The following is a 13,041-nucleotide window of genomic DNA, read 5'->3' on the forward strand; positions in this document are numbered from 1 at the left end:
ATGATTTGGATGAGAATATAGGGGGCATGGTTAGTAAGTTTGCAGATGACACTAAGATTGGTGGCATAGTGGACAGTGAAGAAAGTTATCTCCAATTGCAATGAGATCTTGATCATTTGGGCCAGCGAATGGCAGATAGAGTTTAATCTAGACAAACATGAGGTGATGCATTTTGGTAGACTGAACTCAGTTAGTGGTAGGGCATTGAGGACCATTACAGAACAAAGAGATCTCGGGGTATATGTTCATAGCTTCTTGAAGATGGAGTCACAGGTGGACAGAGAGGTAAAGAAGGCATTCGGCATGTCTGGTTTCATCGGTCAGAACATTGAATACAGGAGTTGGGACGTCTTGTTGAAGTTGTACAAGACATTGGTAAGGCCACACTTGGAATACTGCATGCAATTCTGGTCACCCTATTGTAGGAAGGATATTATTAAACTAGAAAGAGTGCAGAAAAGATTTACTAGGGTGCCACCGGGGCTTGATGGATTGAGTTATAAGGAGAGGCTGAATAGACTGGGATTTTTTCCTCTGGAGCATAGGAGGCAGAGGGGTGATCTTATAGAGGTCTATAAAATAATGGGGGGCACAGATCAGCCAAATAGTCAATATCTTTCCCTAGAGGAAGAGGAGTCTAAAACTAGAGGGGAGAGATACAAAAGTGTCCAGAGGGGCAATTTTTTCACACAGAGGGTGGTGAGTGTCTGGAGCAAGCTGCCAGAGGTAATAGTAGAGGTGGGTACAATTTTGTCTTTTAAAAAGCATTTAGATAGTTACATGGGTACGATGGGTATAGAGAGATATAGGCCAAATGCGGGCAATTGGGATTAGCTTAGGGGTTTTAAAAAAAGGGCAGCATGGACAAGTTGGGCTGAAGGGCCTGTTTCCATGCTGCAACATGCAGGCGTTTCCAAACCTTGGCCTGCACTGGGGTTGCACAATGAGATTTTAGTGTTGTAAGGTCCGAGCCTGTAATGACAGAGATTCTGTCCTGGGACCAACTCCAACATCCCATGAGGCGCATACCGCATTTTCTGTTTTCCCGGCTCGGAGCTTGCTGGGAGTCACCGAATTTCCAAAAGGCACCCTCAATGGGAATTGTAATTGAAGGAACAGTGAGTGAGGGAGGGAGGACGTGTTGGAATTAGAGGGTTGAGGATAGGGCCATGAGGTAGCCTCTGAATGTACAAAGCTCCTGGACTCCTCATTGGCATGGTTCACTCATCTGCAACTGAGCAGACTGAGAGCCTTTTAATAATTACCAGCAAGTTGCTGGTCACACTATGGACAAAATTAACAATACAGCAGCAAAGGCTACTATCCTGCTGTTTTGTTTTATTTTGTCCACCTGCTCAACAGCGCTGTACTCACACCAAGCCTGAGGCACTGCTGAGTGGAGCTCAGTACCGGTGACTCAGGATTTCCCCACAGCACTCGCCCCTAAACTAGACAATCCCATCCGAGTTCTGCCCCCATCCCCCGCCTGCTCCAATTCCACCCAGATATCCCAGATAATACTGACACCATTCTTTTCATTTCACCTTCTGCGCTTGGGAAATCGGAGAGTTCGAAAGTTGACCAACAATATCGATTTCTAGATTAAGGTCTAGAGTTTCTGTTTCTTGTGTTCAGTGAGTGTATCTCACCCATTTGGTCGAGGAGAATGCGCGTCCGCACCTCCCCACAAACTCAGCAGCATAAACCCAAATGTAAAAACTCTCATGAGGTGACTCTTCGGATGGGTTCCAAATATCACGAATACTTGGGCATCATGAGGTTGTGACGGTAAATCGTTTATCGCTACGCTTTTCCAGTTCTTTCCATTATTTGGCTGGATCCGTCCAGGTAAAACTAATATTTGGAAGGAAAGCATGAGAGAGCTCAGGTCCCTACACAGGACTTTCAGAGGTTATTTTCCTGCTCCTTATGGGGAGTGACATTCAGTGGGACCACATTGTGAAACACACAAGACGGGAATTTCCTGCCATTTTCACCAGCATTGCCTTGTGAGTAAGAAGGGAAGCTAAAACTGGATTAACTCCAGCAAGGACACAGTAACAATTCAAATTAGAAATCAATGAAAGTGGCTAATTTATACCAGAGATCGTCAATCCCCCTCCCCCCGGTCCCAGATCACCTTGGCCAGAAGCAGCAAGGTCCTGCTGGTCTGTGCGTCTGCGTGCTTCGGGCAGAGATAGAAGAGTTTGGGAGACATGATGGCCGGTGAGAAGAATCGTAAACACAGGAAGCTGGTCACTGCAATGTACTTGATGTTCTGTACAGAGAGGAACAGGACGATTAATCAAACATCTCCAAGACCACTGCCTCGTTTAACAAGCTTTCCAACTTTCCCCAAGTCCTGCTCCTTTCCATAACTATATCCCATTCCTCTTTACAATTCGCAAATGGGGCTGTTCACCGAGTGTGATCCAGATCATAACTTGCTGCACAGCACAAGGCTCCAATCACCGCCAGAATCCTGAGCACAGTTCCTGTACCAGTACATATTTAGTTTCAATTTACAGTCTTCATGCTTTTTTCTTAATGAGAAATGACATATTAGATAATATTTGTTGGCACTGAGGCTATGGCATTTGGAGGAAAAGGGAACATGTCCACAACGAACCTCCTCCTCCATCCTCTAAGAGGTCATTGGTGACCATGAACTTCCATCGGATTGATCCGTGATTATCCTCGGCAAAGTCCAGAGGTGGTTTGCCATTGATTCCTACAGTGCGGTGGACAGGAAAATGGTTCTTATCACCTTCCAGAAGCCATACTGGAAGAATTTACAGACTGATAATCACCTGTTTGACCGAGTTACGAACACATCTTTCAAGGCCATCAAATCCCGTAGTGGGACTTCAACTCTGAACTTCTGGCCCACTGGTACAGACGCTACCCACTGTGCCACAAAACCGCTTGCCCACTACAATAATAGGCCAAAGATCATTTTCTCCAGGGGCGGCTTGGCGGAACAGTGGTTAACACGGCTGCCTCACAGCGCCAGGGACCCGGGTTCAATTCTGACCTTGGGTCACTGTCTATGTGGAGTTTGCACGTTCTCTTCATGTCTGCGTGGGTTTTCTCTGGGTGCTCCGGTTTCCTCCCACACTCCAAAGATATGCAGGTTAGGTGGATTGGCCATGTTAAATTGTCCTTCAGTGTCCCAAGATTGGGTGAATTAGCCATGGGTGGGGTTACAGACTTGGAGAAGGGGAAGAGGGTCTGGGTGGGATGCTTTGTTGGATAATCAGTGCAGATTTGATGGGCCGAATGGCCCCTTCTGCACTGTAGGAATTCTACGGTTCTATGAATGTTGCATCAATGAAAAGCAGCTCTAACCTCTCACAGGGGCACTGAAATGAGTCAGCGAAGAAATAAAACTGATTGGAATTTACGAAATCACATCAGTGCATACACTACAAACCACATGGTACTACAGCCAGCATTAACTACCTTAGATTAAAATGTCACATCTGAACCTTTGAGCAACCTTCCACTTTCATAAACTAATGGGATCTTTTTTTAAATTTCGGAGTTGAGTATTTTTCACGTCCGTGCACCGAGAGACCCGAGCAGACACAAGAATCTCGAAGAAGCTGCTAAAGACAAGCAAGCTCGTGCAGCACGCACCTTGTAAAGATCCTGAGGGAATCTCTCCTCCACACTTTTAAAGAGCTGCCTGAAGGTGGCTCTGATCATCGAGGGGCACTGTTCCACTGAGTTCACCATGGCCTTGACGAGCTCTGTCAGGTAGGACTGCAGGCACTGTGCGCTGTGCTGAATGATATCCACCTCGGTCTGACACCGATGGAGGCCGGAGCAACTGAAATGAAGTTTTAAAACGTGATACACGTGACTGTCATCGAGGCAGACCCATCGTGGCAACATCTGGGGGAGTGGGAAGATCTGATTCACTGCCCTTCCAAGGTGCCCATCTTTCACCCAACCAGCACCTTGTGCCCACACACAGTAGCTGGAGGAACGCAGGTTGATAAATGGTGACTGAGGCACAAGGAGGTTATGCTGGAATTGTATAAATCAGTACTTAGGCCATACCTTGGGTGCGGTTCTGGGCACCTCGTTACAGAAAGGGTGTAATTGTGGCACAGTGGTTAGCATTGCTGCCTCATCGTGCCAGGGACCCTGCTTCAATTCCGGCCTCGGGTCACTGTCTGTGTGCAGTTTGCATGTTCTTCCCGTGACGGCGTGTGTTTTCTCCGGGTGCTCCGGTTTCCTCCCATAGTCCAAAGATGTGTAGGTTAGCTGGATTGGCCGTGGTAAATGTGCAGGGTTACAGGGCAGGGGGTGAGCCTGGGTAAAATGCTCTTTCAGAGTCAATGCAGACTTGATGGGCCAAATGGCCTCTTTCTGCACTGTAGGGATTCTATGTTCTCCTTGGAACAGAGGAAGCTGAGGGGGGATTTGACTGAGGTGTACAAGGTTGTGAGGGTACTGGATAGAATGGGTGGGAAGATCCTATTCACCTTCCTTAGCAGAGAGGTCAATGACTTGGGGGCACAGATTTAAAGTGATTGGTACAAAGATTAGAGGAGTAATGAGGAAAGAAACCTTTCACCCAGGCTGGTGTGGGGCGCTGCAACTCACTGCCTTAAATGGTACTGGAGGCAGAAATGCTCAACTCATTTAAGATGTGTCTGACCCTGCACCTGAGATGCTGTAACTCCAGGACTGCAGACCAAGTGCTGGGAAGTGGAATTAGTGGCTCCTTTTTTTTGGTTGATGGAGACGCTATAGGCCAAGTGGCCTCTTTCTGTGCAGTAAACTTCCTACGATTCTGCGGAGGTCTCACGCACTGATACTTTCCACATTCTATCAACAGGGACAATACCATCTGTGACCCTGGAATTGGAACAAGTCTGGTACCTGAACCACAAATGCAGTAGAGCCAATTCCGTAAATCTGATCAAAGGGGCACCTGGAGGTTTAAGATCATAAGAAAGAGAAGTAGACTATTCGGCCCATCTAATAGCCTGGTTACTCTGATTTAAGACTAGAACCATCCCATTGTGGGTAACACCTCCGTAAAGAAAAGTAAATTAGCAGGGAAAATATGTAGGGATATGGGGTAGAGCCTGGGTGGGATTATGGCCGATGCAGACTCGATGGGCCGAATGGCCTCTTTCTGTACCGTAGGGTTTCTATGATTCTAGAAACTGTCCTTAATGCGAACTATCTCTCTCAATTTAATTTGTCTAACCTGTTTGCTCCCTCTTCCCCTCTCTTTATCTGAGGGCGTAATCTGAGATGTGAGGGCAGTGTAAGGAGAGAAAGAACATCAGGAAGAAAAGGAGATGAGAGAAAACACAGGAGTCGTGAAAGAGAATGAGAAGACAAGAGAGAACCGGACAGAGGAAGACAGCGAAGGGACAAAATGCGAGAGAATGCACGATAGACAGAACGTGGAGGGGAAGAAAGAAATAAAGAACCTGAGGTAGAGAGAATGTGGAGTGAGTTTAAAAATATGTAGAATAAAATATGTAAATGGGCAACATAATAAAAAGTGTAAAGTATTCCACATGGAGTAAAACTGGTCAAAGTGATGCTACAGAAATAGAAAATGCTGGAAAATCTCAGCAGGTCTGACAGTATCTGTGGAGGGAGAATAGAGTCAACGTTTCGAGTCTGGATGACCCTCCATCAGAGCTGAGATCAAAGCGAATCGGCAGAGATTTATACTGTGAGGGTGGGGGGAGGGGGGGGTGGATGCTGGAACAGGACAAAGGGAATATAAATGAGGATACAGAAGGCTGAGGAGGTGTTCAAAAGTGTCAATGAAGTGATCAGAGTGCGTGAATGGCAGAACAGAGGTACAGATTGTTAAAGGACTGCCTGAGGAACGTGGCAGTTACCCTGAGGGTGTGGTGGGGTGGAGGGGGCTGTTATTAAAGTGATTGTCATATGTTTTACGTATACATCAGTGTCTCTAAGAGAAAAGATTGAGATGGTTAAGATTGTTCTGAACTCCAACGAGTATAATGAAGGGGAATCTCATAGAAACCTATAAAATGCTAACGTGAACAGAAAGGGCAGATGTGAGAAGGATGTTCCTGATGGTGGGGGTGTCCAGAACCAGGGGTCACAGTCCCAAGATACAGGGCAGACTGTGTAGGACAGAGATGAGGAGAAATTTCTTCACCCTCAAAGTGGTCAGCCTTGGAATTCACTACCACTCAATGTAGTTGAAAGCCAAAACATTGTATATTTCCAAGAAGCAGTTAGATGTAGCACTTGAGATGAAAGGGATCAAAGGAAAAAGGGGGATCAGGCTATTGAGTTGGATGATCAGCCATGATCATAATGAATGGTGGAGTTGTCTCGAGGGCTGAATGGCCTCCTGCTACAATTTTTACGTTTAAGGAATTCCATAGATTGCTTTGTTATTTGGAATGTGCTAACACATTCTTAAATCTGAAAAGATCACTGCTTTGATTTAGGTGCAACGCCTATTGTACTGTAACAATTCCTCAGAGAGTGGAGGATATAGCCAGCCTGATATAATACATCAACGAGCTACACTCAACAGTGCACACTGTTTTAGCCTTCTCTCTGCTAAAGGGGGGTGATTCATTAAATCATGCACTAGACAGGGACACGCTGACTCAAGACAGGGTGCAGAGAATTCATTCATCCATCGGAGTGTAAAGTGAGAATGTGTGGCACTGTGGGCTAGCCTGCTGTGCTTTCATCTTCTTGACCTGGCCCTGAACTCAGGGAGTCTCCCTCTTCCGATTGTTAACGGGCACTACAAGAAATGTGTTGGCTCACATCACTGCCATTCCCAAGAGTTAAACTGATTCCAGTTTGACCCTCTTGACAGTGACTGGTGTACCGACCGTGGGAATGAAAAGACACACATTCTTGGAGTAGAATAAAACCAAAATATCGCAGAGGCTGTAAATCTGAAATTAAAAACAGGAAATGCTGGATAAACTCAGCAGGTCTGGCAGCGCCTGTAGAGGGAACCCAGAGAATCTGTTTGACTCTTTTTCAGAACAAAAGAGAGAGATTTTACACTGTTTAAGAGGAGGTGGAGCAAAATAGAGGTCAGTGATGAGTGTGAGCTGGGAGAGGTTGCACAAATTTCATCAAATCATCATAGAATCCCCACAGTGCAGAAGGAGGCCATTAGGCCCATTGAGACTGTACCGATAACAATCCCACCCAGGCCCTATCCTCGTAAGCTCCCTGACACTAAGGGGCAATTTAGCATGGTCAATCCACCTAACACACACATCCTTGGAGCGTGGGAGGAAACCAGAGCGCCCGGAGGAAACCCACACAGACACGGGGAGAATGTGCAAACTCCACACTGACAGTCACCCGAGGTGGAATTAAACCCAGATCCCTGGGGCTGTGAGGCAGCAGTGCTAACCAACGTGCCGTCCTTTTATATTTAGGACACAAGACTAAGGAAGTGTTAATGGTAATGTTAAGGCCTACAGCAGGTGCTGATGGTGGCATGAAGTTAAATTAGCAGAATGTGTTAATAGGAGAATAAAGGGCAGTGCTCAGTGAAAGATGGCCTAGGGGGATGGGTGGGGAGGCTGGTTGTAGGGGTGGGGGTGTGGTTTGGGTACAGGGTTGCTTGGGACAAAGGAAAGTTCTATTTAAAACATGGATCAAGATAGAGGAGAAAGTTTACAGTCTCAATGTTGAGTTCAGAAGGTGCTTAATTGTAAGATGAGGTTTTGTTCCTCCAGTTTCACTGGGCTTCACTGGAACTTTGCAACAGGTCAAGGATGAACATTTGAGCATGAGAGCAAGCAAGATGGTGAGGTGACATGGCACGCAGCAGGAAGCGTGGGGTCATGCTTGTAGACTTAGCAAAGGTGTTTTGCAAAGCAGTCACCCAGTCTGTATTTACTCTCTCCAATGTAGAGGTGACCTATCACTGACCTGCTATTTTGCTCCTCTTAAAGTGTATAAAATCATTGCCTCTCTCCCTCCTTAACTCTGAAGAAGAGTCAAAGGGACTCAAAACATTAACACTGTTTCTCTCTCCACAGATGCTGCTGAGTTTATCCAATATTTTATGCTTTTTATTACATAGTTTGCAGTAATAAATGGCCTCCAATTTCAAGTTTTGCTTTTAGATATTCTGTTGGATAAGGGATGTGCTATTCATCCCTCCAAACAGTCTCAGCAGCTTGCATGTTGGAGCGAGTGGTCAATACTCAGCTGGATAATTGTACAACATTGGGGTGCAGCAACAATAATCCCCATGATCAGAACTGGATATCTGTAGGTGGGGCTTCCTGACCTCCCTGTAGGTGGGGCTTCTGGACCTCCCTGTGGATGGGGCTTCCTGACCTTCCTGTGGGCGGGGCTTCCTGACCTCCCTGTGGGTGGGGCTTCTGGACCTCCCTGTGGGTGGGGCTTCTGGACCTCCCTGTGGGTGGGGCTTCTGGACCTCCCTGTGGGTGGGGCTTCCAGACCTCCCTGTGGGTGGGGCTTCTGGACCTCCCAGTCAGGAAATTGGGGCGGGCGAGGCTGGGTGGAGGGGTGGTTTGGGTACAGGGTTACTTGGAACAAAGGAAAATTCTATTTAAAACATGGATCAAGTTAGAGGAGAAAGTTTACAGTCTCAATGTTGAGTTCAGAAGGTGCTAAACCACTGCGTTGCCCTAAAGATTTGATAGATAGAATATTCAAGAGGGGAGAGTGGTTGGAGGTATCAGCTGTAGAAATGTTCAACAGGATTTCTTACCTTTCACAGATTATTGTGTTTTTGTTACCTTACTTAAACACAAACTTTGGGTTATTCTGGAGAGAGAAGCTCCCTGAGGAGGTACCCGGGGCAAAATGGCAAATACAGCAACTCAATGCAAGAATGAGCTTTCCAGAGAGCAGTACAGCTGTTTGAAACACATCTGCCGGTTCTCGATGAACCCATGACCAAGCACCGCATCCTGATCCCCACTCTTACAAAGTGCCATTGCTCCCCCTCCCCCACCAACCCTCAGTCAAATCCAGTAAATGTTTTGTGGACGTCTCTGAGTCGACTAACTGGATGTGAAAACAAGCGGTCAGCCATTAATTACCCTGCTTCCTTGAACTCCATTTTATTCGGGTCCAGCTCCACGTACTTCTTCTCCTCAAACACTCGGTTTATGGTAGGCCCGAGGATGTTGTGCAAGTATTGCATCCCAGCCACCTGCAGCATTTAACAGACAAGCAGATGACTGAACAACAGGAAGGGCACGTCAGTAATAATGACCCTTAGTTCCTCATTTCCCACGATTCCCCTTTTCCTAGGTTGTAGAATAAGACTGCAGAGGAGGGGCTCACGAGGACATGGACTATTCCATGTCTTGGTCATCTAACTTAGTGTCAGACCTATATCATCATTAACATCACTGACTCATTAACATACTCATATCCCAGTTATACCTGCTCCCGCCTGTAGCTGATATTGAAACCTATGTTGTGAACTGTCTAATCTAACACAATGGAATCCCCCTTAATCATCAACAATGAGGCCACTGCCCTACCTGAAGATATTTCATCCCAGTCTGTGTCTTACCTTTAGGAAACATTCCATGGATTTGGAAGCTAAAGAATTATTACGGAACAAAGTATTCGGTTCACCTGAAAAACACACAAGAGACAGAAAAGGATTGTTTCGGAATGAATGGTAACTTCTGTCCTTTCTCCGCCTACGATAAACCCTCATCGGAATGTTGTCTCTCTCAGCTGCTCTTTGGTTACAACATAGTTCCTCTGGTTAGAGCTGGAAAGCTGCATTCGCCTACATGACAACAATGACTACACTTCAAACACGAACTGTGTCAGGATGTTGTGAAGGCGTGATAAGGAGCTATGTAAATTCTCACACTCTCAGGAAATCAGGCAGTCTACAACTGCTAACACTGCAGGACAGGAAGCAGACTGAAATACTGAAACATTTAGAATTAGGATTGTGTAAGGAAAGCTGTTACTCCTGCATTCTGGGGTTGGTTCAATTTCTCAAAGGGATTTTAATTGGATGAGACATTAATATATGATGTGTCCAAAATATTAGGATATTTAGTAAGAACAGCATTCTAGAACATAGAACACAGAAAAACTACAGCAAAAACAGGCCCTTCGGCCCACAAGTTGTGCCGATGATATCAATACCTACCATGCTTCCCTATAATCCTCAATTCTATTAAGTTCCATGTACTCATTCTAATTCTCATTCTAATGAGACATAAGATATAGGAGCAAAATCAGGCCATTCTACCCATCAAATCTGCTCCACCATTCAACCCCATTCTCCCACCTTTAACCTTTCATCCCCTTATCAATCAAGAACCTATCTATCTCTATCTTAAATACACACAATGACTTGCCTTCCACAGCCTTCTGGGCAATGAATTTCATAGGTTCACCACCCTTTGGCTGAAGAAATTCCTCCTCATCTGGGTAAACATTGAAACTAGAAACAGGAGTAGGCCATTCAGCCCTTCGAGCCTGTTCTGCCATTCATTCTGATCATGGCTGATCATCAAATTCAATATTCTGATCCCACCTTCCCCCTATATCCCTTGGTCCCTTTAGCCCCAAGAGCTATCGTTTTGGCCTCATCTACATTCTGTGGTAATGAATTCTACACATTCACCACTCTCTGGGTGAAGGAATTTCTCCTTACCTCAGTTCCAAAAGGTCGAACTTTGAGGTCAAACAGTTATCCTCAAACTGTGATCCCTAGTTCTGGACTCCCCCACCTTTGGGAACATTCCTTTTGAATCTACCCTGTCTAATCCTGTTAGAATTTTACAAGTTTCTATGAGATCCCCTCTCTCTTCTAAACTCCATATATATTATAGAATATAATCCTAACTGACTTAGTCTCTCCTCAGATGACAAACCTGCTATCCCAGAACTCAGCCTGGTAAATCTTCTCTGCACTCCTGCTATAGCAAGGACACCCTTCCTCAGATAAGGACACCAAAACTGTACACAATACTCCAGATGTGTCCTCACCAACACCTTATACAATTGCAGCAAAACATCCCTATCCCTATACTCAAATCCTCTCACTATGAAGGCCAACATACCATCTGCCTTCTTTACTGCCTGGCTGTACCTGTGCACTTACTTTAAGCGACTGATGCATGAGGACTCCAAGGCCTCGCTGAATATTCGCCTCTCTCAATTTGCACCCATTCCAGTAATAATCTATCTTCTTATTATTGCTACCCAAGTGGACAACCTCACATTTATCCACATTATTCTGCATCTGCCATGCATATGCCTAATCACGCTGAGACATCTCTGCATCCTCCTTACAGCTCATCTGCCCAACTTTGTATCACCTGCAAATCTGGAGTTAATATGTTAAGTTCCCTCTTCCAGCTAATTAATATATAATGTGAACAGTTGGGGTCCTAGCACAGATCCTTGTCAGTGACTGCCAATCAGAAAAAGGCCCATTTATGCCAACTCTTTGCTTCCCATCTGCTAACCGGCTTTCTATCCATCTCAGGACATTACCTGCAATCCCATGTGCTTTAACTTTACATAGTCAAGGGTTCTAATGGTTGTTGCAGGTGCTGGGATTTAGATGTTTCAGTCAGATCAGGGAAGATGGTAAAAGAGAGGGAGGTGTGGCATTGTTAGTCAGGGACAGTGTTACGATAGTAAAAAGGACGTTTGATGAGGACTCATCTATTGAGGTAGTATGGGCTGAGGTTTGAAACAGCAAAGGAGAGGTCACCCTGTTGAGAGTTTTCTATAGGCCTCTGAAAAGTTTCAGAGATGTAGAGGAAAGGATTGCAAAGATGATTCTGGATAGGAGCGAAAGTAACAGGGTAGTTGTTATGAGTGATCTTAACTGTACAAATATTGACTGAGAAAGCTATAGTTCAAGTACGTTAGAGGGGTCAGTTTTTGTCCAATGTGTGCAGGAAGGTTTCCTGACACAGTACATAGATAGGCCAACAAGAGGCGAGGCCACATTGGATTTGGTACTGGGTAATGAACCAGATCAGGTGTTAGATTTGGAGGTAGGTGAACACTTTGGTGATAGTGACCACAATTTGGTTACGTTTACATTAGCGATGGAAAGGGATAGGTATATACCGAAGGACAGAAGTTATAGCTGGGGGAAAGGAAATTATGAGGTGATTAGGCGAGATTTAGGACACATAGGATGTGAAAGGAAACTGCAGGGGATGGGCACAATTGAAATGTGGAGCTTGTTTAAGGAACAGCTACTGAGTGTCCTTGATAAGTATGTATCTGTCAGGCAAGGAGGAAGTGGTCGAGCTAGGGAACAGTGGTTTACTAAAGAAGTTGAATCGCTTGTGAAGAGGAAGAAGGAGACTTATGTCAAGATGAGACGTGAAAGTTCAGTTACGGCACTTGAGAGTTACAAGTTAGCCAAGAAGGACTGAAAGAGAGAGCTAAGAAGAGCCAGGAGGGGACATGAGAAGTCTTTGGCAATAAGGATCAAGGAAAACCCTAAAGCTTTCTATAGGTATATCAGGAATAAAAGAGTGACTAGGGGAAGATTAGGGCCAGTCAAGGACAATAGTGGAGAGTTGTGCGTGGAGTCCAAAGAGATAGGAGAGGTGCTAAATGGATATTTTTCATCAGTATTCACACAGGAAAAAGACAATGTTGTCAAGGAGAATACTGAGATACAGGCTATTAAACTAGATGGGATTGAGGTTCATAAGGAGGAGATGTTAGCAACTCTGGAAAGTATGAAAATAGATAAGTCCCCTGGGCTGGATGGGATTTATCCTAGGATTCTCTGGGAGGCTAAGGAGGAGATTGCAGAGTCTTTGGCTTTGATCTTTAGGTCATCATTGTCTACAGGAATAGTGCTGGAAGATTGGAGGATAGCAAATGTTGTCCCCTTGTTCAAGAAGGGGAGTAGAGACAACTCTGGTAATTATAGACCAGTGAGCCTTACTTCTGTTGTGGGCAAAATTTTGGAAAGGATTATAAGAGATAGGATTTATAATCATCTAGAAAGGAATAATTTGATTAGGGATAGTCAGCACGGCTTTGTGAAGGGTT

At 45.3% G+C, this 13,041-nt stretch overlaps 1 protein-coding gene across 1 annotated transcript in view; it reads right to left on the reverse strand.

The window, feature by feature from the left end:
* Window positions 1–13,041, reverse strand: part of rasa4 (RAS p21 protein activator 4) — a 200,756-nt gene that overhangs the window by 18,304 nt on the left and 169,411 nt on the right. The window contains 4 exon segments of the mRNA XM_080210387.1: window positions 2,141–2,278; window positions 3,640–3,832; window positions 9,072–9,184; window positions 9,554–9,618. Coding sequence (XP_080066513.1) covers window positions 2,141–2,278; window positions 3,640–3,832; window positions 9,072–9,184; window positions 9,554–9,618 — 509 coding nt within the window.

The sequence above is a fragment of the Carcharhinus amblyrhynchos genome, chromosome 23, assembly GCF_965287045.1.
Source record: "Carcharhinus amblyrhynchos chromosome 23, sCarAmb.v2.hapA, whole genome shotgun sequence".
Taxonomy (NCBI): domain Eukaryota; kingdom Metazoa; phylum Chordata; class Chondrichthyes; order Carcharhiniformes; family Carcharhinidae; genus Carcharhinus; species Carcharhinus amblyrhynchos.